This window comes from Pelobates fuscus, chromosome 8 (assembly GCF_036172605.1).
Source record: "Pelobates fuscus isolate aPelFus1 chromosome 8, aPelFus1.pri, whole genome shotgun sequence".
Lineage (NCBI taxonomy): Eukaryota > Metazoa > Chordata > Amphibia > Anura > Pelobatidae > Pelobates > Pelobates fuscus.
Genome location: NC_086324.1, coordinates 121,471,460 through 121,498,549, shown reverse-complemented (window position 1 = coordinate 121,498,549; position 27,090 = coordinate 121,471,460). Strand labels below are relative to the sequence as shown.

At 40.8% G+C, this 27,090-nt stretch overlaps 1 protein-coding gene across 1 annotated transcript in view; it reads right to left on the bottom strand.

The window, feature by feature from the left end:
- Positions 1-2,548: 2,548 nt before the first annotated feature.
- The window catches only part of NUBP1 (NUBP iron-sulfur cluster assembly factor 1, cytosolic), a 49,856-nt gene continuing 25,314 nt past the window's right edge, over positions 2,549-27,090 (bottom strand). The window contains exons 6-11 of the mRNA XM_063430280.1: positions 21,915-22,005; positions 14,498-14,652; positions 7,389-7,499; positions 6,937-7,039; positions 3,470-3,553; positions 2,549-2,756 (exon numbers count right to left, since the gene is read on the bottom strand). Coding sequence (XP_063286350.1) covers positions 2,722-2,756; positions 3,470-3,553; positions 6,937-7,039; positions 7,389-7,499; positions 14,498-14,652; positions 21,915-22,005 — 579 coding nt within the window. The 3' untranslated portion in view covers positions 2,549-2,721. The remainder of the gene's footprint in view (positions 2,757-3,469; positions 3,554-6,936; positions 7,040-7,388; positions 7,500-14,497; positions 14,653-21,914; positions 22,006-27,090) is intronic.

Sequence of the window (27,090 nt, the reverse complement as noted above, 5' to 3'; positions counted from 1 at the left end):
TAATTTTTTTAGGATCTAATTTTATTTAGAAATTTACCAGTAGCTGCTGCATTTCCCACCCTAGTCTTATACTCGAGTCAATAAGTTTTCCCAGTTTTTGGGGGTAAAATTAGGGGCCTCGGCTTATATTCGGGTCGGCTTATACTCGAGTATATACGGTATATTAAGAAATAATAAACATTTGTTTGTGTTATTAAACTGCACATTTTATACACATAACATATATAGAATTGTCCTTGAAAATTTCAAATAAAAATAGACATATACTTATATTTCAAAGCTATATATCGACATTTTGTATATTCATATATATTTTTGTAAGAAACAATAATTAAATAGAAGGAAAAAGGTCTGAAAAAAAAGGGGGGAGAGACCATTAATAAGATACAATCATCTCCACAAAAAGCTTCATAATAAATATAATTTAATAAAAGAATTTTTAAAACCAACCAAATAAAACCAATCCTTAAATTAGCACATTCATCTCAAACTCCATATTAAGACCCTTGGGGGATAGTGTGTCCAAATTGAAACTCCACCCCATTTCACATCTGCTTAGAGTTGAATTAAGATCACCTCTTTAATTTATTTTGTATATTATTAAATTTTCCCAAATATCCCCACTCTCCTGGAGTTATTTGTATCTGCTGTTTTTCCTGGTACCAGTGGAGTGATGTGGAGGAGTGTAGACAATAAGAAAGGGATTTTCTCTGAGAACCAAAATAGTCAGAGCCTACTATACGTGGCTCTGCAAAGTGTGAGTGGAAAATTATACCTCTTCATTTTATATAGTTTGGTCAAACAGTATTATGCTATGTTTTTACTTTCTTATGTAGGTGAATTCAAAGGATGACCGAATGTGAATAAGTATATTAGTCTTTTATATTTGCACTCCTCTATCTCTGTTCAAACTCATAAGTGTGGTGGTGATGGCAGTATGGGGGTTGAGGGGAGGGGGGGGGGCAGTTTGTATGTGGGTGACTGTGTATGGATGGGGGTGCCACTGTGTGAAGAGTGTGAGTGAAATAGTGAGAGAGTAGGTGACAGTGTGTGAGAGGGGTGACATTAAAGTAAGAGGGCGGGTGACAGCTTGAGAGGGGGTTGTAATGTGCTTTTTTTTTCCCCTAAGACTATTCTTTGGTGCACCGGCTATCTGGTCTGCAGTTCTGCCCGGTGCAGAGCTGTAGACCACGTGGTGTCTCACGATCTCCAGATCGTTGCTGTGGTAACCCGTTGCAACGCTCTGGTTGGCTGGAGATCGCGATACACTTCAGTCTGCAGCTTTGCACCCTATGGAGCTGCAGACTGACTGTAATGCTGGTTCTCTATCAGGGCAGACCAAGTGGAGGGCCTCACACCTGGCGGCATTCAGGGCAAGCCGCCGGGCCCCCTCCTGTATCGCGTCCCCGGTCATAGACCAAGGAGCCAACAAGTCAGTCTGCCCTATGGGGATTTAGGCGGCCGCCTATATTACCCAATTAGAGAGACGCCACATAATGGTGAAAGCAGGTGTGCATTGGTTATAGTGCTAGAGAGAGAAGCGTACTGGAAATTTAAATTAGTAGTTAGTACTTACAACTACCTTAGTCACCATCAGTGAGCTGTAGATCAGCAAACAATTTAAGCACACTGTCACCTCCATATTAAAAATTAGTATTTCATAAACATATAACCTTTATGAAAAACGAAATTCACTGAAATTCCAACTCAGTCTAAAGAAATAAAGACGAAGTAGGGAGGGAGTATTACAGAGGAGATTTCTATACCTGCCTTAAAGTCTGAGTCCACTGTGAAGTGACTCAATCGTATGTGAGTGTAAATACTTACCTTTTATGTGTTTGTTGTACTCTGGCATACTACGCTCCAATTTGCTATTTTATGCAACTATTTCATGTTCCAAAGTGGCTAATATTGTTTTTACCCTTTGAGTGTTCACATACACCTGCACTGGTTTTCTGTTTGCTTGATTGTGTGTTGTGGGGAGTGACACAGCAGGTGTTAATATTACACTCTTTTGCTTTTTATTGTACTTTGTCTCTATATTTCTCCTTAACCTGACATTTCCTAACAGATGGCTGAGCCTGTGTGTCAAAACCTGCAGCTGTCATCATTGGCTGTGTCTATGGAGGATCCCCGCGAGCTTGCAGGATTCCCCATATGCCTCAAGCAGGGAGGTCGGCACCTGGCACTTCTGAAGAGGAGCAGCGTGACAAAGATGGCGGTGCCTGCGAGGGATAGATTCCACTAAGTAATTTCACCCTAACCTGCCCTCCATGGCCACTGGACCAATCATTGGCGATGTTATTGTCTGGGAACTTTGTGAATTCTGAAAAATCCCCCAATAGCGACAGTGCCGCTTTAAAGAAACTGTACACTACCAACTGAAGTTGAGTTTTAGGAATTGTGCTTCAACCCCTGTTTTAGCATCTGTTGACCACCCTAATAATACAAGACACTCAATACACAGTTAAAATAATTTACAAGACAAGGTATTGTTCTGCTTTTACTTACAAATGTTTTATTTTTCTATTTAAAATAGAAAGTTTATTTTATTCTTTGTATTCCATGAAAAACTAAGTTCAAGGACAATTTATTAATTAAAAATTGAATTGCATGTTTTAAATATCAATTCTTGCTTCATATGCCTACAGGTTATGGCCATATAAAATATATGACCAGTGATCAATTCATTTGGTTGCAGATTACACAAAGTTCATTTTCTCATCTGTTCTTCTGGTCACAAAATTCTTGTATTCCTACATAAAAAAAAAAAAAAAAAGAAAAGCTGGTGGATCTAATTTGTTTGAGAATTTGTTCTACAAACCATTTAGAAGAAAAAAAGAAAAAGAAAAAAAGGTTTACGAAAACATTTTTTTTTTTATCTTTGGGAAACAATAATGAAATGGTATAAACAAGGGTATCTACTGTAACAAGTAGTTATTAACCACATATGCTAAATTGTATTTCTCATGAAAGTCTGGTCGTTTGCTCTTAAAGGCACACTCTAATGCCCACCACCAAAATTAATTTAAATTTTATTCCCTAATAAATGTTTTGCTTAGGGTTAGATCTAAAAACAGCTTGAAAAATCTGCTTATTTTGTATCTGAAGTCATTGCAATCCCCCCTTCTAAGCCAGCATTTGAAGTCAACAGATGTAATATTAACAGGACTTTGTTCATTTATGGAAAACAAAAACAGAACACTGTAATAGACCTCCAGAAAGATGGCACACATTTCCCTGCCATGCATGTAAGCATCGCCTACACTGATTTAGATATGGTCACCACAGTACAATTCTTACCATGGCCAAATTAGGTTAAAAACCCATTTTAGGAAAAAACTTATATGAATACAAAGTATTTAAAAATAATTTAACTACCTTGGCTTATAAAAGGGACATAGGCTATTATTATTAATTTATATTTTTTTAAGTTTAGCAGTTCTTCCACAAATACTACAATACATACGTTGTATAATTTTTCTGTATGAAATGACTGCTGGTGAATCCGAAACATTGGTCAAAAAAGACTTTCCCGAATCACAGGTCCTTCCTTCAAATAAAAAAAAAAAAAAAAAAAAAAAAACACAAACGCTATAGATATATTGATAAATCTTAAAATCAACAAGCACAAATTGTTTTTCAGTAGCCATTATAGCCCATTGTCTACACCTTTTTATGGCAGATCCATTGTTAATACTTCTATTTGTGGTCCAAAAAGCTAACCAGGTTCCAGATGTCCATTTATTTCAACTGCATGTTTATGCACCAATATATTTAAGGCAACAGTTGGAGCGGTAAGACATGCTCTGATAAAGTCAGAAGAATTTTCCAAAATGTCAGAGGTGTTTTTGCCGTGACTTCATCCTTCTAGTGTTAATTTATTTTACAGTTAATTTTTTTCATTCACATTATTTTAAGTTTATTTTTGTTTACCAGTAATTTTGTGGGCATCACTAAAGATTTATCACCCACTTTTAGGGGTTAATCTATAATACTTTAAAACTTCTGATGGCTGGCATTTGTCCCTCAAGCAGCACTAAAATATAATCCAGAGGGTTGGAATCATTCCACTAGATTTTAGCGGTGGCCACATAGTTTTTAATGTCACCAGAAGTCACTATAGATTCCTGCGGGGCAGTGAGATCTCCCCTAGCTTATGTTAAATGCATTAGGTCACCGCTTCTGAGATTTTACATCATATCCTGAAGCATTATTTAATTTAGTAGACAGTGTTTACAACAAAAAGCCTGCTAAGACTGATTCTACTCCCCAAAACAACTACAATTATTACGATTATGTTATTCTTTATATAGCGCCAACAAATTCCATAGCGCTTTACAGTGGGTGGACAAACAGACAAGTTGGACACACAAGAACAGAGGGGTTCAGGGGCCTGCTCAATGAGCTTACATGCTAGAGGGAGTGGGGTAAAGTGACACAAAAGGTAAGGGTAGTATTAGACTAATGACAGTTGTAGGAGAAGAATTAGTCAGGAGCTATTAACAATTTAATTAATATGCTTTTATGAAGAAGTGGGTTTTTAATGATTTTTTTTTGAAGGGGTGGAGACTGGGTGAGCATCTAACGGAGGAGGGAAGTGAGTTCCACAGGAACGGTGCAGCCCTACAATGAGCTGTAGTTGCTCTAGTCACTATAGCGTTCCTTTAATGAAGCAGTTTTGATGTGTAGATCATGCCTCTGCGGACCTACTGTTCAAAACATTGCTATTTAAGAGCTAAAATCACTTATGCAGCTCTAGCCCCATTGTGAAGGCTATGTGAGTCCAGGGCCGGCGCTACCATAAGGCGGCCCAGGTGGCCGCCTTAGGTCGCACCGGCCGTGGGGGCGCAATGTCAGGCTGTCCAGCTGGAGGGGAGCGCTCCCCTCCAGCCGGTTACTTTATAAAGCCGAGCGCAAGCGCCTCCCCTCAGCGCAGCCGCTTACCACCCGCCCAGCTTACTCCCGCCCGAGGAGCCTCCAGAACTGGTGTCTGCTCTGCCGTAAGCTGTGTGTAGGGGGCGGGGATATGAATGACATCATATCCCTGCTCCCTGTGAACCATACAGCGCGGCTGGCGCCCAGTGATGGAGCAGGGCTGCAGACAGGACTCCGCGATGCCGGTCACCTGTCAGCATGCACCTCAATGACCTGTATGTATAGTAGGTATGTCATTGTGACTGTCTGTGTGTGTCTCTGTGCATGTATTTATGTATGCCTCTCTGTGCATGTATTGTGTGCATGCCTCTGTACGCCTGTGTGCATGCCTCTGTACGCAAGTATGCGTGCATGTCTCTGTACGCAAGTATGCGTGCATGCCTCTGTACGCATGTATGCGTGCATGCCTCTGTACGCATGTATGCGTGCATGCCTCTGTACGCATGTATGCGTGCATGCCTCTGTACGCATGTATGCGTGCATGCCTCTGTACGCATGTATGCGTGCATGCCTCTGTACGCATGTATGCGTGCATGCCTCTGTACGCATGTATGCGTGCATGCCTCTGTACGCATGTATGCGTGCATGCCTCTGTACGCATGTATGCGTGCATGCCTCTGTACGCATGTATGCGTGCATGCCTCTGTACGCATGTATGCGTGCATGCCTCTGTACGCATGTATGCGTGCATGCCTCTGTACGCATGTATGCGTGCATGCCTCTGTACGCATGTATGCGTGCATGCCTCTGTACGCATGTATGCGTGCATGCCTCTGTACGCATGTATGCGTGCATGCCTCTGTACGCATGTATGCGTGCATGCCTCTGTACGCATGTATGCGTGCATGCCTCTGTACGCATGTATGCGTGCATGCCTCTGTACGCATGTATGCGTGCATGCCTCTGTACGCATGTATGCGTGCATGCCTCTGTACGCATGCCTCTGTACGCATGTATGCATGCCTCTGTACGCATGTATGCATGCCTCTGTACGCATGTCTCTGTACGCATGTATGTATGCCTCTGTACGCATGTCTCTGTACGCATGTATGTATGCCTCTGTACGCATGTATGCCTCTGCATGACTTTACGTCTTTGTATGCATGTCTCTGTACCTCTGTATGTGTGTATGTCTCTGCCTGTATGTCTCCGTGTGACTGTATCTCTCTGTCTGTATGTCTCTGTATGATTATGTCTGTGTTTGTATGACATTGTTTGATTGAGTGCCTGAAAAACAATGTCTGTGTGCCTCTATGATCATGTAAGTATGTATGTATGTATTTTTGCCTGCATATCTGTCTACATGGCTTGGAAGATAAGACACACAAAGGGATCTGGAGGGGAGGGACACACAAAACGGACTCAAGGGAGAAATAGCCACATAGAGGGACTGTGGTGGAGAAAAAAAAACTAAGAAAGGGGCTGGGGGTAAGAGACACAAAAAGGGGATGGGTGTAAGTAAGAGACAAACAGATGAGGCACTAAAGAGGGGATATGAAACAGTAAAGAGGGTAAGAAAGTAAGAAATTCAAAAGGGGGGGCGATTACAAGACACACAGGTGAAGACGCACTTTTTTCGGGAGGGGGGGAGGGGGGTGGCAAAATGCATCTTTGCCTGTGTAGCTAAAAATCCTTGCACCGGCTCTGTGTGAGTCTCATCCAATGGGCTAGGGCCTTGGAGTTATTTAAGTTCTAAATGGCAAACAATTGAGTTGCACTCCAGGGGCATGGTCTATAAACCAAAACCATTTTCCTAAGTTACAGTTGTTTTAGAGTGTCACTAAGTAAGGGCTTTACTTAATGAGAATGTTGTCTGACTTCAGTGTTTGGTCTTGGCTTCTATTTTTTAAGTGATATCTGCCATGTCAAAGTTTATCTTCATAAGTTGTGTAAAAACAGTGGAGAGAAATGTAATAATAAATGTATGGGATTCATTATAATTTGAGAATCAGAAGTATTTCAGATATTTACTATGCAACATTTTGCAAAAAAGCATACCTATTGCTTCATCCAAAGGAATACTACCTAGCAGAGGAATACCAAGATCATTACACATCTTCTCTGATCCTCCAGTTGTTGGTGGGAAAATCAGTGATTTGTTCTAAGACATAGAAAACAAAAATATATTTTTGTACAACAAAGTAAAAACACAAACATGAACTTTTCAGTTAAATCACTAATAAAAAGCAGTTTATCACATCTATAATAAGCTAACAATTCTATTGCACAACATAAGCAATGCAAAATTCACAGTATTGTCTAATGCAAAAAAAAAAAAAAACGAAAAATAAAAAAAACATATGGAGTTGCCAAATCTAATTTAATTGATAAATTAAAGTTATAATCCTGTGTTAACGCTTGCACCAGCACATAAGACTTCAAAAGAATACTTTGCAAATACCTCACACTTAAAACGGTAGCTTCAGAGTTCTTTAATACAAAAAGCTCACCTTGCATTTTGGGCAAATGAATCCACTCATGTTTTCCACAATGCCAATAATTGGCACATTCACTTTACGGCAGAAATTGATTTCTTTGCGAACATCCTGAAGGGACACTTCCTTGTAAACCAAACAAAAAAGACAGTAGTTGCATAACTAGTTCTTATAGAGCATACAATGTGTGTACTAATATGGAAGCACACTTTACATCAATATTCTTATAAAGTGAAGTATATTCAGGAACATATGCAAAGAACAGCAAAATCACAATAACACCCTCAAAAAGTCAAAAGTCACGAGAGTCGTGATCGCACTCCACTCCCCTTCAAATTTCAAGATATGTACCCATTTTTTGTGTGTGTGTGTATTTATATATATTTTACATCACTGGCTGACACACAGGATCAGTGATCACAGTGACTGCCTGTCACTGTGATCACCTCCTGCAGATTGGGTAATTGACCACAGGGGGAGTGCCTGGGTGGTACAAGCACTCCCCCTACCGATCTGCAGGGGGATCATGGCCCCTGTTACATGTATCAGCCATTAGGCTGACACATGTAACACTGATCGCAGTGACAGGCTGCACTGCGATCAGAGCGCTCTGAGATCGCAGTGACAGCCTGTCACTGCAATCTCAGACAGTGCAGATCGCGGTCACTGACCCCAGGGGGACTGCCTGGGGGGCCAGGTATGTCCCCCGACCGCGATTTGCACAGGGGAAAGCCGCCGGCCACGTGTCAGCCGATTTGAAATCGTCTTGACACACGGTATATACTGATCGCAATGACAGCCTGTCACTGCGATCAGAAACTGCAGATCGCGGTCACCAGCCACAACGGGGGATGCCCCGGGGGCCCGGCATCCCCCCCCCCCCCCCCCTGCGATCTGCAGCGGGCGATTAGCGAGGGCATACTATTACGCCCGCTGGCGTTTAGAGCCGGCTCCTGCTTGGCGTAATAGTACGCCCTCCGTCTTTAAGGGGTTAAATGAGCTTTCAATGGAGTGTGGGGGAAATCAAAACTAACTAGGGAAGAGGGATATACAGTTGCAAGAAAAAGTATGTGAACCCTTTGGACTGATATGGATTTCTGCACAAATTGGTCATAAAATGTGATCTGATCATCTAAGTCACAACAATAGACAATCACAGTCTGATTAAACTAATAACACACAAAGAATGAAATGTTGCCATGTTTTTATTGAACACACCATGTAAACATTCACAGTGCTGGTGGAAAAAGTATGTGAACCCTTGGATTTAATAACTGGTTGAACCTCCTTTGGCAGCAATAACTTCAACCAAACATTTCCTTTAGTTGCAGATCAGACGTGCACAACGGTCAGGAGTAATTCTTCTTTACAGAACTGTTTCAGTTCAGCAATATTCTTGAGATGTCTGGTGTGAAATCGCTTTCTTGAGGTCATGCCACAGCATCTCAATCGGGTTGAGGTCAGGACTCTGACTGGGCCACTTCAGAAGGCGTATTTTCTTCTGTTTAAGCCATTCTGTTGTTGATTTACTTCTATGCTTTGGGTCATTGTCATGTTGCAACACCCATCTTCTGTTGAGCTTCAGCTGGTAGACAGATGGCCTTAAGTTCTCCTGCAAAATGTCTTGATAAACTTAGAAATTATTTTTTCCTTCAATGATAGCAATCCGTCCAGGCCCTGACGCAGCCCCAAACCATGATGCCCCCACCACCATACTTCACAGTTGGGATGAGGTTTTGATGTTGGTGTGCTGTGCCTCTTTTTCACCACACATGGTGTGGTGTGTTTCTTCCAAACAACTCAACTTTGGTTTCATCTGTCCACAGAATATTTTGCCAGTACTGCTGTGGAACATCCAGGTGCTCTTGTGCAAACTGTAAACGTGCAGCAATGTTTTGTTTGGACAGCAGTGGCTTCCTCTGTGGTATCCTCCCATGAAATCCATTCTTGTTTAGTGTTTTACGTATTGTAGATTCGCTAACAGGGATGTTAGCATTTGCCAGTGACTTTTGTAAGTCTTTAGCTGACACGCTATGATTCTTCTTCACCTCACTGAGCAGTCTGCGCTGTGCTCTTGCAGTCATCTTTACAGGACGGCCACTCCTAGGGAGAGTAGCAGCAGTGCTGAACTTTCTCCATTTATAGACAATTTGTCTTACCGTGGACTGATGAACAGCAAGGCTTTTGGAGATACTTTTATAACCCTTTCCAGCTTTATGCAAGTCAACAATTCTTAATCGTAGGTCTAATGAGAGCTCTTTTGTGCGAGGCATCATTCACATCAGGCAATGCTTCTTGTGAAAAGCAAACCCAGAACTGGTGTGTGTTTTTTATAGGTTCAGGGCAGCCGTAACCAACACCTCCAATCTCATCTCATTGATTGGACTCCAGTTGGCTGACATCTCACTCCAATTAGCTCTTGGAGAGGTCATTAGTCTAGGGGTTCACATACTTTTTCCACCTGCACTGTGAATGTTTACATGGTGTGTTCAATAAAAACATGGCAACATTTCATTCTTTGTGTGTTATTAGTTTAACCCCTTCAGGACGGAGTCAATAGTGCATGTTCTGATCAAAACAAAACGTAAACAAAAACTGGAATTTGCGCTATATGTCTGTTCAACCGTAATTCACAGCTGTCACATTAAGTGCACCCACACTTATTATATATCATTTTGTTCAGGAGAAACAGGGCTTTAATTTATCATTAACTATTCATATATGGAACACAATTTATTATGAATAAAATAAAAATAAAAAAATGTGAGAAAATAAGATTTTTTTTTTTTTTTTTTTTTTTTAAATTCTTTATTTTATTTGTGCATAATAAGAGTAACATATGTTTGCACCGCCACGACAGCTGATGCATACAGGTTCGTAAACATTTATAACATTGGTATGGCATCAATATCATAGCACTTTTTATATTTTTAAAAGTCAAGTTATGTAATAAGTTGAATGGTAATCATGCATATACAATTCGAGCTACTGCACGTGTTTAAATCAAGAGATAATCTAGTAATGATTTTTAGTAGTATGTGAAATGTAGCTTAACAAAACATTGTGGAAACATGCGTATAAATCAAGCATTAAAACCTGTATAAAATATTCGGTATGACTGGTTGCTGATATTCAGTTATGTAAAGGTTTGACACTCTGATTAAACAATTTAGTTAGTTAAGTGGGCACCGACAGTGCAAGAACATTATAAAAGTTAGTAACATTAGTTTAGCAACCGGGGGTAAAATATACAGTTTAAATGATCTCAAAAACAATTGAAGATTAAGCGCCCACGTGATGAGTGAACCCTCTAGGGCTGAGTAGGTGTATGAGGATTTTGAATGTGCTTTTAGAGCGTAATAAGTGTAATTAAATGCAGTTTTGCAAAGGGCAGATAATGTGGTGTGGTGGAGTGTAACTGTGGTATTCGTTTTTAAGAAAAGGGTAGGTCAATTACCCCATCCTCCTCGCTGCCATAAACGACATTGGGCAGGAGGATAGGATCAAAGTACACCTCGCTGTATGTTGCAACACCGATTATTGTAACAATTAAGAGCATTGCGGGGCGGCAGAGGAGAGCGGGGAGAATCAGGCCCCACTAAAGATGCTGCAGAGAGTTCCACATTTCTTAAACTAAAAAGAAAGAAAATAATAAAGGAAAAGGAAAAAAAAAAAACAAAAAAAAAAACAAAAAAAAAAAATGAAAGTATAATGTAAGTACGTATATATCGCCAGAGAGCAGCTGTCTAAACAGGATTCAGCATCATAGAGTAGTGTCCCGGTAAGTCCAGTTATATACCTGATATTTTCAGGTGGTTGCTGCAGCTTTAGGTGCACTGGTGTATTTTCTGGGGATGAATTCTGCGGCGCTGGCCATGTTCCAATTCGGTGGGTTCGCTTGCTTGGCGGTTGGTGTCGGTAGGGCCAGTGAGTCTGTTGGGAGGTTCAGCTGTCCCAGTGTCGCCGGTGCCTCCTGCATGCTACGCACTGTGAGTGTGTCGTCGCCCCTGGTGACCAGTAGAGTGTGAGCTGGCCCCCAGCGGTACCTGATGTGTTGTGCTCGCAGGAGGGTTGTTAGTTGTTGCAGAGACTTCCTCCAGGTCAATGTTGCTCCCGAGAGATCAGGGAAGAACGTGAGAGACATGTCCTCGAAAAGGTAAGGTGATTGATCTCTGGTAGCTGACAGGACTGCAGTTCTATCTTGGTAAGTCTGGAACTGCAGGATAACATCTCTTGTAGCTGTGGCTGGGGCCCTGGCAGGCTTTGGGACTCGAAATATTCCGTCCATTGTCACCGCTTTGGCAACCCTCGGGGTCAGTAGAGCTGTGAGGAGCCGCCTAGTAAAATGGGGTAGTTCAGCATCCGGAACGTCATCGCTAATGCCCCTGACCTTAAGGTGCTTTAGGCGGCGTTTGTCCTCAAGTGCGGCAAATCGTAGAGCATTCTGCCCAGCTAACTGTTTAAGCTCTTGGACCTCTTGTTGTAGTGTTTGTATTTGGCTGCTTTGGGTGTTCGTGGTAATTTCCACTGTCCCGATTCGACCAGTTAGGCCCTGCAGTGTGTCCCTGATGGAGGCGACATCCGCCGATATTTTTTTATGATGTTCCGCCATTAGCTCCCTGATGGCTTCCATGCTCACAGGCGTGGGGGCCAAGGCGGGTGGCGGGGGTTGTGTTCGGGCAGGTGATGACTGAGGCCGGCCTGGGGTAAATTCCTCCTCGCCTTCCTCCGACGACTCCTCATAGAAGTCGGAGCACCCGCCATGCATAGACGCCATATTGGGGCCTGGGGCGCCGCGGGTCTGCCGCCACATCTCACCGATATCCATGCCCTTCGTGTGCTTTTCAGGTTTAAGTTTTTTATTTTTGCGCCCCATTAAGCTTGTTCGTGCGCTGGGGTCACCCTGGAGTGGGTTTCGCCCGTATAAGGGTGTGAAAAGCGGTGGTTTCCCCGTGTCTTGGCCTGGAGCTCGGCAAGCATGCGACCTTTCTCTTCAAGCGTTAAGCACCGCCCCCGAAAATAAGATTTTTTTAAAAAAATTTGTATTTCCGGCTGACATTTTAGCTGTGAATGTCATGATACTGTTAACAAAAAAATGCACATATTTCTAATCAGCGATGTCTCACGAGTACAACAGTGCCCCCCATTAACAGGTTTTATGGTGTTTTGCAAAGTTACAGGGTTAAATATAGAATGTTCCATTTTCAAATTGAAATTTGCCAGATTAGTAATGTTACCTTTGAGACGGTGTGGTAGCCCAGGAATGAGAATTACTCCCATAATGGCATACCATTTGAAAAAGTAGACAAGCTAAGGTATTGCAAGTGGGGTATGTTTAGTCTTTTTTAGTAGCCACTTAGTCACAAACACTGGCCAAAGTTAGCGTTCATATTTGTTTTTGTGTGTAAAAAGCAAAAAACTAATATTTGGCCAGTGTTTGTGACTAAGTGGCTACTAAGAAAGACTGGACATACCCCACTTGCAATACCTCGGGTTGTCTACTTTTGCAAATGGTATGCCATCATGGGGATAATTCTCATTCCTGGGCTACCATACGCTCTCAAAGGCAACATAACCAATCTGGCAAATTTCAATGTGAAAAAAATGAAATGCAAGCCTTATGTGACTCTCTAACTTTCCAAAACGCCATAAAACCTGTACATGGGGGGTACTGTTATTCTCGGGAGACTTCACTAAACACAAATATTAGTGTTTTAAAACAGTAAAACATATTACAACAATAATAGTCACTTTTCAACTTCACTTTTACTTAAAATATCATCGTTGTAATACAATTTACCAGTTTGAAACATTAATATTTGAGTTCAGCGAAGTCTCCCGAGTGAAACAGTACCCCCTATGTACAGGTTTTGTGGTGTCTTGGAGAGTTATAGGGTCAAATATAGTGCTTGCGAATTAAATTCTCTGCACTTTCTTCCTGTGTTGTAAGGCATGTCAATCAAATTTTAATTAATCAAATCACATAATTATGTTAAAAGATTACTTAAATATACATGTAGAATTGTAATATATACATATATATGTATTTAAATTCTACGTGTATACTAATGTAATCTTTTATGTAATTATATGTATTTATCTATATATATATATATATATATAGATATATATATATGCGGTTATTTGTATTTTATATATAGATAGATATATATAGAATGTCATTATAAGTGTATTTTGTTACCTATATATATATATATTAATAACAAAATACAGTTAGAATGAAATTACATATGAATATATAATTTATATTAAATTTTGTTTCAATATTTTATTTATTATTTTAATTATACGTGTATATACATATATATATGTAACGTCATTCTAAGTATTTTAATACTAATATATGTACTTATATTAATATTAAAATACACTTTGTATGACGTTACATATATATATATACATACATACATACATACATACATACATACATACATATATATATATATATATATATACATACATACACACACACATACATACTTTTAATTTAATTTTAAACTTGTCTAATATTTTTTTTTTATACTTCCCACCAGCAGGGGGACTGCCTGATATTTCAGACAGTCCCCCTGCTGGCAGATCCACAGCCAGCTATAGTGGGCCATGTGATCGCTCTTTGAGAGCGATCACATGGCCCCCGGGGGCCTCATTTGCCGGGGGAGGGCTGCCTGGGCTGTCAGGCAGCCCCCCAGAAGAGGATCGCGGCGGAGGTGAGTAAATTTCTCCTCCTGGGGGCTGAAGCCGTTACGGCGTTCCATGCCGCTGCAACAGCTTTAAAGCCCATTTAAAGCGTGACGGCATGGAACGCCATAACGGTGTTAAGGGGTTAAGCAGACTGTGATTGTCTATTGTTGTGACTTAGATGATGATCAGATCACATTTTATGACCAATTTGTGCAGAAATCCATATCATTCCAAATGGTTTACATACTTTTTCTTGCAACTGTATAGGAATGGTCGAGTCCTAGTTTTACATCAATAAATCAGAGAGAAAAACTGTATAAAAATCCTATTATTTTTTTATTTTTTTTGAGTAAGCGATGCCTTATGTGAAGCAGTGTCAAACTATATATCAGAATGTTGTTAACATGCAAGTCTTAGTGTACCTGAGGAGTTGTAATAATAACAGCCCCATCTATGCATGCTGTGCTCAGATACTGCACCACAGAGAGATGTTCGTCAGATGTACCAGGTGGTGTATCCACTATCAAATAATCCACTTCACCCCAGTCCACATCTCGTAAGAACTGCTTGATCATTCCTGAAAAAGAAACTCCAATGTAATGTAATGATCTCGAAAATCCTAAAGTATTTAATCCATAGAGTCCACAAAAGCAAGAAACATACTGTACATGTTAAAGAGAATTCAGTACTTTGTACTGGAAAATATTATGTAATTATTAGGGATGGTTCTCATGTCCCCACGCTAGACATATATCTGAAGTAGACTTGTCCACCTGCCATTCACATGTTTGGCCACACTGAACACGACGAAGGTATAAAGAAAAAAACAATGGCATAAACCAGCAAGCAATATGTCCAAAAAATTTATTTTCATCATTTATTTAGAAAAGTGCCAAGTGTGTCAAATAACACAGAGGTAGAGCAGTAAAAATTGAATGCTGCTAATGACATTACATGTTTGCGGCCATGCCCCTCCTGTTATTTGATACATCAATGGCTACCCGGTCTGTGTTGAGATAGAGAGATATATATACATACACACACACAAATTCAAACAGGAGCACTCACTTGGATTTTCCAATAGTGTATTAAAAAATATTATCAATCTACATCAACATTTCGACCCTTCAAGGTCTTTATCAAGATAATGACAGTGCACAATATATATATATATATATATATATATATATATATCAAATATTAACTATCAAACTTACCCTCATCTGTGTAAAGTGATTCCAATTCATCATCAAGTGAGAACCGCTGAAATGCGTGTGTGGTGACGTGGGCGCATGCTTGATGACGTACATACGTGTGCGCGTAATGACATGCGCAGGAACTTGGTGACGTGACGTGACCACGTGTAAACAACCAGTGACCATAGTAACCCAACGTGTCCCAGTGCTCATCGTGCTTAATGGAGGGGAAAAAATAAAATACAATGTAGCATAACAAAAGGAGCAATAATTCAGTGGAGAGTTATCATCCCAAGGCTACAGGGTCACATACAGTTGCAAGAAAAAGTATGTGAACCCTTTGGAATGATATGGATTTCTGCACAAATTGGTCATAAAATGTGATCTGATCATCATCTAAGTCACAACAATAGACAATCACAGTCTGCTTAAACTAATAACACACAAAGAATGAAATGTTGCCGTGTTTTTATTGAACACACCATGTAAACATTCACAGTGCTGGTGGAAAAAGTATGTGAACCCTTGGATTTAATAACTGGTTGAACCTCCTTTGGCAGCAATAACTTCAACCAAACGTTTCCTGTAGTTGCAGATCAGACGTGCACAATGGTCAGAAGTAATTCTTGACCATTCCTCTTTACAGAACTGTTTCAGTTCAGCAATATTCTTGGGATGTCTGGTGTGAATCCCTTTCTGGAGGTCATGCCACAGCATCTCAATCGGGTTGAGGTCAGGACTCTGACTGGGCCACTTCAGAAGGCGTATTTTCTTCTGTTTAAGCCATTCTGTTGTTGATTTACTTCTATGCTTTGGGTCATTGTCCTGTTGCAACACCCATCTTCTGTTGAGCTTCAGCTGGTAGACAGATGGCCTTAAGTTCTCCTGCAAAATGTCTTGATAAACTTGGGAATTCATTTTTCCTTCGATGATAGCAATCCGTCCAGGCCCTGACACAGCAAAGCAGCCCCAGACCATGATGCCCCCACCACTATACTTCACAGTTGGGATGAGGTTTTGATGTTGTGTGCTGTGCCTCTTTTTCGCCACACATAGTGTTGTGTGTTTCTTCCAAACAACTCAACTTTGGTTTCATCTGTCCACAGAATATTTTGCCAGTACTGCTGTGGAACATCCAGGTGCTCTTGTGCAAACTGTAAACGTGCAGCAGTGTTTTGTTTGGACAGCAGTGGCTTCCTCTGTGGTATCCTCCCATGAAATCCATTCTTGTTTAGTGTTTTATGTATTGTAGATTTGCTAACAGGGATGTTAGCATTTGCCAGTGACTTTTGTAAGTCTTTAGCTGACACTCTAGGATTCTTCTTCACCTCATTGGGCAGTCAGCGCTGTGCTCTTGCAGTCATCTTTACAGGACGGCCACTCCTAGGGAGAGTAGCAGCAGTGCTGAACTTTCTCCATTTATAGACAATTTGTCTTACCGTGGACTGATGAACAGCAGGGCTTTTGGAGGTACTTTTATGACCCTTTCCAGCTTTATGCAAGTCAATAATTCTTAATCGTAGGTCTTCTGAGAGCTCTTTTGTGTGAGCCATCATTCACATCAGGCAATGCTTCTTGTGAAAAGCAAACCCAGAACTGGTGTGTTTTTATTTATAGGGCAGGGCAGCTGTAACCAACACCTCCAATCTCATCTCATTGATTGGACTCCAATTAGCTCTTGGAGATGTCATGAGTCTAGGGGTTCACATACTTTTTCCACCTGCACTGTGAATGTTTACATGGTGTGTTCAATAAAAACATGGCAACATTTCATTCTTTGTGTGTTATTAGTTAAAAGGGACACTCCAGGCACCCAGACCACTTCTGCCCATTGGAGTGGTCTGGGTGCCAACTCCCACTACCCTTAACCCTGCAAGTGTAATCATTGCAGTTTTTTATAAACTGCAATAATTACCTTGCAGGGTTAAGTCCTCCCCTAGTGGCTGTCCACTAGACAGCCACTAGAGGGAACTTCCTGGTCCCTAGCACAGATTATCTATGCTAGAGCGTCGCTGGACGTCCTCACGCTGTGTGAGGACCTCCAGCGTCGCTCTATTCCCTATAGGGAAGCATTGAAATGAATTTTCAATGCTTTCCTATGGGGTGCGCTAATGCGCATGCGCGGCATTGCCGCGCATTAGGTCTCCTCGGCCGGTGGGCGGGATCAGTCTCGCCCACCAGCCGACGGAGGAAGAAGGTGGAGCGGCGGGGGAGGAGCAGGCAGCAACGTGGGACATGTCGCTGCCTGAGGTAAGTGACTGAAGGGGTTTTTACCCCTTCAGCAACTGGGGAGTGGGAGGTGGTGGGAGAGGGAACCTCCAGTGCCAGGAAAACGGATTGTTTTCCTGGCACTGGAGATTCCCTTTAACCCCTTAAGGACACATGACGTGTGTGACATGTCATGGTTCCATTTTATTCCAGAAGTTTGGTCCTTAAGGGGTTAAGCAGACTGTAATTGTCTATTGTTGTGACTTAGATGATGATCAGATCACATTTTATGACCAATTTGTGCAGAAATCCATATCATTCTAAAGGGTTCACATACTTTTTCTTGCAACTGTAATTCACAGTAGAGGTGTACTAGTGTATGAACTATGTGAAAAAAGTGTAAGTGGACAGTGTGAATATGAGATATGTGAAATAAAATAAACAATAGATGTAATGGAAAAAATAAACATAAATGTGAATGAATTTATTCACATGTATATTTTTTCCATTACATCTATTGTTTATTTTATTTCACATCTCATATTCACACTGTCCACTTACACTTTTTTCACATAGTTCATACACTAGTACACCTCTACTGTGAATTATGTGACCCTGTAGCCTTGGGATGATAACTCTCCACTGAATTATTGCTCCTTTGTTATGCTACATTGTATTTTATTTTTTCTCCTCCATGAAGCACGATGAGCACTGGGACACGTTGGGTTACTATGGTCACTGGTTGTTTACACGCGGTCACGTCACCACGTTCCCGCGCACGTCATTACGCACACACGTATGTACGTCATCACGCATGCGCCCACGTCACCACACACGCATTTCGGCGGTTCTCACTTGATGGTGAATTGGAATCACTTTACACAGATGGGGGTAAGTTTGATAGTTAATATTTGATATATATGTATATTTTGTGCACTGTCATTATCTTGATAAAGACCCTGAAGGGTCGAAACTTTGATGTAGATTGATAATATTTTTTAATACAGCATTGGAAAATCCAAGTGAGTGCTCCTGTTTGAATTTGTGTACCTATTGGCCTGGAGGCACCCGGGTAATATTTTTTCTATTTTTTCATTTTTGGGGTTGAGTGTTAGAGTCTGGACTATATATATATATATATATATATATATATATATATATATATATATATATATATATATAATACATTGCTAAACACAAATACACACACCAGTCAAGCAAGTCTTATGGCTTTTCTCACAGAAATCCCACTTTAACAGTGCTCTCACTACTGCAAGGGATTCTGGGTAGGCGTATGTGTGGCAGAACCCGCCTCACCACTGGGCATTGGAGGGGCCTGGCTGCCTGCCTCCTACCTGCTGACTATGGCCCCTGGAAAATTGGTACGTTTAAAGAACTATATTTGAGCATGTTGTTTTTTATATTGCTGCTGCTGGCCCTTTTAAAAAACAGTGTACGGACACATGGAAACTTTTTGGACACTTTTTCTTCCCCTTTGAATCCCTGGGAAGGTGAGGCTCTTCCCCTCCCCCAGCTCCATTGTTCTCCAGCAGGGCGTTGTCCCAGGGACACTGCCAGACCAGGTAAAGCCATGCTGGCATGGGATAATAAAGGGACCTCACCTAACTTTTTAACCCCTGGACGGATTCATGTGATTTTTACACATGTTGCTCCCCAAGTTATGCTGATCACAGAAATATAAGTTTTATCCATATGTGATGTAAGATCAGGGAGTTATTAAAATGTATAAAAACGTGTAACTTTTCAGCTTGGAGATAATTGAGTAGATACAGTAATTGACTCAATTATCTCCTAAGCAGAGGGGAGGAACATGCTGGGTGTGTTTCTATTGTCCCATTATGTCTGATTGGCCGCTGTACTTGCATTGTATGAGTTGTAATGTGTTTATTGGTTGTTCTGCAAAACCCTGCGGGCTGTAATGTGATTGGGGATTGGGAATAAAAGAGGCTGTATGGGCCAGTACAGGGAGTTCCTGCTTAACCCTCAAAGTGAAGTGTCGTCTCATTATTGCGGGAGGATTTATTGTATGCTGTTCCAGTTTAAATGCTAGGAGTGTAAACCTATTCGTATGGTTTCCTATTCAACTGTCTACAGCATTCATATGCTTGAGAGGATTTATACGCTTCTCTGCTTCGGTGGTTGTGGTGTCTGCTGCAGTGCTTGGAGTCCTCAGGAAACGCTAGGAGCATCCATTAACGGAGGTACCCAGTCGGGGTGCCAGGCGATCCGTTACAGTATGCAAATGAGACCAACAAAGAACCTGATTTTTGCCTCATAATTCCACTTTATACATGGATTCCTTAGAGTATGTGTCTGCTGGATAGGACAGCTTTGAAACAACTCAGGAAGAGGAGCAAAGCCAGTGAACCACTCATGGACAGCTGTTTCTTTGTTAATGCAACTTATAAGCATGAGGTTTGTTACTGGCTTGCTATGGAGGCTTTGCGTTACATTACATATATACACACACACACACACACACACATAACTATAGGGGAGAGGCAGAATCTAGGGCAAGGGAGCACCTGTGTGAAGACAAGAAGACATCAGGTGTTCATTCTAAGCAGTTCCATAAAATCTTTGATGCCGATCACTTATTTTGTTTAATATATTATATTTTTTTTCTACATTAAACAGTAACATATATATTTATCTGGATAAAGTTAGAAAGCAATAAATTACATCCACATAAAAAAAAGTTTGAATAAGGCATGCTTAAATTCAGTTCCACACAATAGATTAGTGTTCAAACTTAACCCCTTAAGGACCAAACTTCTGGAATAAAGGGGAATCATGACATGTCACACATGTCATGTGTCCTTAAAGGGAAACTCCAGTGCCAGGAAAACGATCCGTTTTCCTGGCACTGGAGGGTCCCTCTCCCTCCCACCCCCCAATCCCCAGTTGCTGAAGGGGTGAAAACCCCTTCAGTGACTTACCAGAGGCAGCGACATGTCCCACGTCGCTGCCTGCTGCTCCTCCTTCTGCTTACGTCGGCCGGTGGGCGAGACTGATCCCGCCCACCGGCCGAGGAGACCTAATGCGCATGCGCGGCAATGCCGCGCATGCGCATTTACGCACCCCATAGGAAAGCATTGAAAATGAATTTCAATGCTTCCCTATGGGGAATAGAGCGACGCTGGAGGTCCTCACACAGCGTGAGGACGTCCAGCGACGCTCTAGCACAGAAAACCTGTGCTATAGAGCAGGAAGTTCTCTCTAGTGGCTGTCTAATAGACAGCCACTAGGGGAGGACTTAACCCTGCAAGGTAATTATTGCAGTTTATAAAAAACTGCAATAATTACACTTGCAGGGTTAAGGGTAGTGGGAGTTGGCACCCAGACCACTCCAATGGGCAGAAGTGGTCTGGGTGCCTGGAGTGTCCCTTTAAGGGGTTAAAGAAATTGGTCTAGATGAAAATCCTTGTCCTTGGGTAGAACATTGGCTTAAAAATAGAGAACAGAGTTGTCATTAATGGAAAATGTTCAAGCTGGACAGAGGTGGCAAGTAGTGCGTCCCTCAGGGTTCTGTTTTGGGACCCCTTTTATTTAACATGTTTATAAATGATCTTGAAAAAAGCATTGAAAGTCATATTTCAGTGTTTGCAGATGACACAAAAACTCTGTAAAGTAATACAATGTGAGCAAGATATTACTTTGCTGCAGAGGGATTTAGATAGACTGGGGGACTGGGCAATCAAATGGCAGATGAGATTTAAAGTAGAAAAATATAAGCAAGGCTGAACTTGATGGACATGTCTCTTTTCAGCCTATGTAACTAATTGAACTCTGTTTTAAATTCGTGCTTCTTGCTAATCAGATTATACAGTCTACTATAATTTTGAAAGCGAATACTTCATTATTTTAATACAAAGTCACATTCAACCAGTATAAATGTTGGCGGCAAATTTAGTTTTATTTTTGCTTTAGTTGACTAAATCTCGAGTAGATTTTAGTCAACACGACTAAATCTATTGGGTTTAGTTAAAACCTCGATCTGTCTCTTCCGCTCCTTCCCCAGCCCCTCTGTGTCTCTTTGTGTCCACCCAGCCCCTTCTAGGCATCTCTCTACCAAGTCCTGGACTGTCTCTTTTGCCCCTTCCACAGCCCCTCTGTGCAGAGTTAATTTTGGCGGCAAATTTTAATTTAATTTAGTTTTAGTCATAGTCTTTTGACTAAAAAGCCATTTTGGTTTTAGTCGTATTTCAGTCATCTGAATTGTTTTAGTTTTATAATCTAGTTTTAAAAATGTTTGTTTTGTTTTAGTTTAAAATAGTCGACAAAATTACCACTGCATTCAAAAAATGTGTGTATATATATATATATATATATATATATATATATATATATATATATATATTTTTTTTTTTTACATATTATGAATCATTTAAACAGGTAACATACAAATACAAACCATTCTTTTTGGGGCCTCGCCATATGATTGCATCATCGGGGCTGTTAATCAAAAAGCCAATTGACATCACAGCCAGATTATCTTCTACATACTGAAAGACAAAACACATTTGAAATCAATTTAAGACCGAGGAATATTATATATTTTCTCTACTAATAGTAAAAAATAAATATCCAGTGCAACTAATTAATTTGTATTATTATAGACTAAGTTGGCAAAAAAACATTAACACCTAAAAGTATTATTTTTGGAATGATGTTAAACAAGCCCTTAGCTATAGCTGCATATAGCTAAACTACTGTAATCAATGAAGCATGTGAAAATCTTCTAAAACAAATTCAGTGATGTTTAAGTCTAATTATTAGGAAAGCCATTGAAAGTACCCAACTATTTATTAGCTAAATCCACGTTTGAATTTATTTACCTGTGGACATTAGCACACAAGGATATGGGAAATGTCCTGTAAGACACATGACCACACCACAGGTACACCAGGTCCTGTAAATGCCTTCATTCATATTCTCTGTAACGGATCGCCTGGCACCCCGACTGGGTACCTCCGTTGACGGATGCTCCTAGTGCTTCCCCCCGAGGGCTCCAAGCACTCCACTAGACACCATAACCACAGCAGACCCCACAAACCACCACAGCTTGGTTGGGGTCTGGCCGTCTTCCACCCACTCTGGACCCAAGACCAGGATCCAGCTTCCAGTAGCTAGACCTCTCTTAGTACAGAGAACAGGAACAGCTCTTACAACAGTTAGTGATTATACTCTGGGGAGTAAAGTGATTATAGCAATCCCCAGAGTGTAGGTAGTTATCCAATCCCCCAAACATGAGCCAAGACTTCATGAAGAGTAGAAGTCTGAGGCTTTATTGGTACAGGTTTGCTTATATACAATTCCTCAGGCCAGAGACACACCCCCTGGACCTGAGGGAACACAGGCACACAAAGGACACAAACCAATCAGAACAATACAACAATGTCCGACACTCCCACTTACAGCACACAATCCCTCCCCTCTCCATGTGATACAATTATCAAAGACAATGGGCTAACTCAATTAACTAAAAAAAAAAAAAAAAAAAACCATTTTTACAAACCCCAAAAAGTACCCCAAAATACAACATATCCCCACAAAGCCCCGATCTGGGTGAACAACATATCCAAAAATCACCCAGATCGGTTCAGGAATTTCCTGGTCTTATTTTTTCCCCACCGGGCACATGGTCCCATGCCCATAACAGTTCCATACACTCGACGACAAAACACTGCTGGACAATTTAAGATGGCTGCCGCCACATGTTTTAATCTGGTCCAGTTAAAAGTCCAAGGGGCAGAAACAGTACTGTTGAACATGGGTTATCACAGGGACCATAGTCCCAGGGTAGGAGGCTGGCACACAGGCCCTTCCAAAAACAAGTGGCGAAGTGGATTTCGTCACATTCTCCAACTCATTTTTTGGACTGTCCATCATGCTTCATTATTGACAATGGACAATTAACTTTCTCTATAAGTACATTCATCTAGATATAGAAAATATAATGAAAGATGACACCAATACTTTTTTTTTTCTCCTTTCTAATGCTCAGTGGTTTAGGTTTCTTTTTTGCTACTGGCAATACATCATGTATATTTTTTCTAATGAATATCACTCAAATTGCCTTCATAACCTTTTGTGGATACTAGGTAAAGGACATTTTGCTTCAATTCTGTGTTGTTTTGGGGCTGTATTTCAGTGTTGTCACGTATTCATCCGCGTTTAAAAATGTGATTAATGGAATTTACTGTTCTGACAGGAAAAGTTGTGCCGAGCAGCAATCAAATCCACAGGAGGGTTTGTGCTGAGCAGCAATTATGGAAATGGGAACCTGGTAACTGCCTTTGGGGTCAAAGGCCGATTACAGACGATCAGATCCAGAGGAGGGGTATTTCGGCCCAGTTCTAATCCTGCTCATTGCCCTGTCGTGGTTTCCCTTGTAGCTGTCCGAGAGCGTGTTATTGATTCTGGTTATTTGACTCTGGCATTGTTTTTGACTTCCCTGTTTTCTGGAATCCCTGACCTTTGGCTTTTCCTTATCGTTGTGTCTCTTTCTGTTTCCCTTGATCTCGACTATTCCCGACTATTCTTTGGTACGTTAGTCCGGCCATTCTAAGGTCCATTATACGTTACCTATCAGTCCTCTGTGTTACGCAATTCTACATGCTGGATCATACTGGAATCCTGACAGGTGTATTTTAGTTTTTAAAACTACCCTGTCAAGTGTACATTCGTCATGGTATGTGAGTTGACATACTGCGATCATTCCACTGTTCCGCTTTGATGAAGCTGCTTTTAAGGCATTTGTTACATAATTACATTGTAGTCTATGTTGAAAAAAAAAAGACTCAAGCCATCAAGTTCAACCTTTAAAATCCATTCCTTTATGTTGTTGATCCAGAAGAGTAACCCCCCACCCTTAAAAAAAACAAAAAAACACCATAACCACGACAACATGTTAAATGCAAATAAAGTTCAATGAAGCAAACTGGTGGCCAACTTCTAAAAAGTGATGCATCAGCAGTTTGTAAGACTTTCCATAATTTAAGGCAAATGTATTAAAGATCAATGGCCTCAAATCCTTTCGCTAAATTCATTCATACTGTTTCCAATATAAATCGTACAAAGTCTTACAAAATAAGTCTCACTGGCAGAATATTTTGTAAATCACATGTATAGTTGTATATGTAATTGATTGCAAAAATCGTGCACAACCGGTCAGTTTTACTTGGGTGCTCACAAGCGACACACCTTAGGCAACTCCCGGAGCTTACATTCACCGTCTGTACAGAATGGATATAGCAATGTGTGGGTTGTTTGTAAGTAAGGATACTTCTTAAATTAGCATTTTTCCTGTAGGCAAAAATATGTTATTTATGCACAACATCCGGGAGCGAAGGATCCTTTAAAGACCAATTTTCACGTAAAGCAGATTTAATCTTAAATCAGGCTTGAAGCAAAATATTCTTTTAATTCACCTGAATGACAAGAAGAGATGGGAACCTTTCCTTGCATGTGTAAATAATAAACTTCTGACAAGTAGTGCACTTCTGTTTGTGTGCATTCCACCCCCAAGAACCAGAAACCCAGAGCTACTCTGCCCTGCAAGAAGTGCTCAATGGTACAATCCTACCACAGAGTGAAATATTAACACCCCAACAAACAGGACAGAGGGCAAAAGTATCTTCTACTATAAAAAACAGATTCCTGGGTCGGTGTGTGATGACGTAGGACGCGTACGGGCGTGTCCACGTGAGCGCAGGTGTGGCGATAAATGAGAACGGAGCTAGCAGGTGAAGCGACCATGAAGCGAAGTATGGTAGTATGATCGAGAGAGCTAAGCTTGAAAATGCGAGCAGATTACTTGCCTTTGTCGGAATATAACCTGAGGGTTCTGAGACCCTATATAAGTATATTGCCGAGTCAATTCCATGCTCAAGCAAACAGAATATATTGCTCATGATCAAGCAGATCAACCAAATGAAATGTCCATCCTTTCATTGAATGAAGCAGAGCAACAAAACTGAGAAGTAATCCTCAAGAGAAATACTAAGGACTGCTCCAAAATATTGTTCCAGCTCCTTATCCACTGAGGCAGATAAGTAAATGGACATCAATCAACTAGTATAAAGAGACTGTGGAATGTTAAACTGTTACATTGCTACTTACATATATTACAATGTTGCAAAAAGCAAACTCTAGCTGAGTATCTAGCTTAAAATAACACATAGTGAGTGATTTGGTTACTAAATAACGGTTAGCAGATGAATCATAGCAGTTTAGGGTTTGTTGGCAAAGGATCAAATGCTTCTTTGAACTGATCTCTGATTATAATTTACGATCTATGTTGATCTATGGGAGGAAAGTTGCTTAGGAAGGAATATTGATTTAGACTGATTACAATTGCTAATCCAATTTTGTAGTTAGTCTAACAACTGATTTGCTTTTCATAGCAAGTTCTTGTGCGTTACCCAGTGGGAAGAAGCTAAAAAAAAACAAAAAAAAACTGAATTTCACGGTACACTGTTAGGATAGTAATCAGGGAAAAACAAACCAATCAATGTTTTTCATTCACCTAAGATGGATAATAAGAAATCAGGGCCTCCAAGAAGATCTTTCACCTATGCCAAAGGAGACCTCTAATCTGGGAGACACTGATGTAAGCCCAACAATACCAGAAAGCGAAGCAATTACTAAACAAATGCCAACAGAGGTAATGGACGAATTATATGAAAAAACTAGAAAAGCTACAATTTCTGGGGAAATTGTGTGAAGTGTTCTTGCCTCCACCAGTAGTCTAGAACTGGAGTGGGCGGAGTAACTGGGTGGAGTGGCTGGAGTAACTGTGGAAAGGTTGGAGTGTGGTTCACTCACTCTACAGCAAGGGCAGAGAAGAACTTCCAAATCTCTCGAACATTCCACCAACTGCCAACAGGAACCAATAGATTTCAAATAGGGCAGAGAAGAGCGGTTAAAAACAAACTGCTCCGAATTGCTCAATTAGAATAGTTTCAATGAATGTCAGTGGACGGCGTGAGTTGCAAACAAATGGTCATATTGTGAAAATATCAGGACTATGGCTTAGCCGTGGACATGTTTAGTGGCAGCAGGGATAGCTGAACGTTTTGATATAAGATTTGTGTAGGTGGGCTTCAAAATGAGGGAGTGATGGCAGTTTAGAAATATATTGATATATTTATTGGTAAAAAAAAAAAAGGCACTGAACCAGTGCCTTTTTTACCAATAAATATATAAAATTTTCACCATACTGATTGTTCCTGCTCTCCTTTTGGTTTCCAGATCTTTGAATTTTATGCACCCAGTGGTTCCAGCTTTAACCCCCCCTACAGGAGTAGGCGGTGGTATTTTGAATGCGCATTCTTTATCTACATCTTGTGAGTATCTGATAGCGTGTCTTATAGTACATGTCTGTTATGGTCTTCACTATGTATTGCTAATCTTTTATAGGTATAGACAGCGTTTTCCCCTTATCTTTGTACCCACTTTTTAAAATAAACCTACTTTTCTATGAAAATTAAAGGTATTTCTTTTTTGCAGCCCACATAAACGTAAACCTTGTTTATGTGGCCTGTGCCAGACTGAGTTTGACATGCTTGATGTAGGGGTTTCCTACC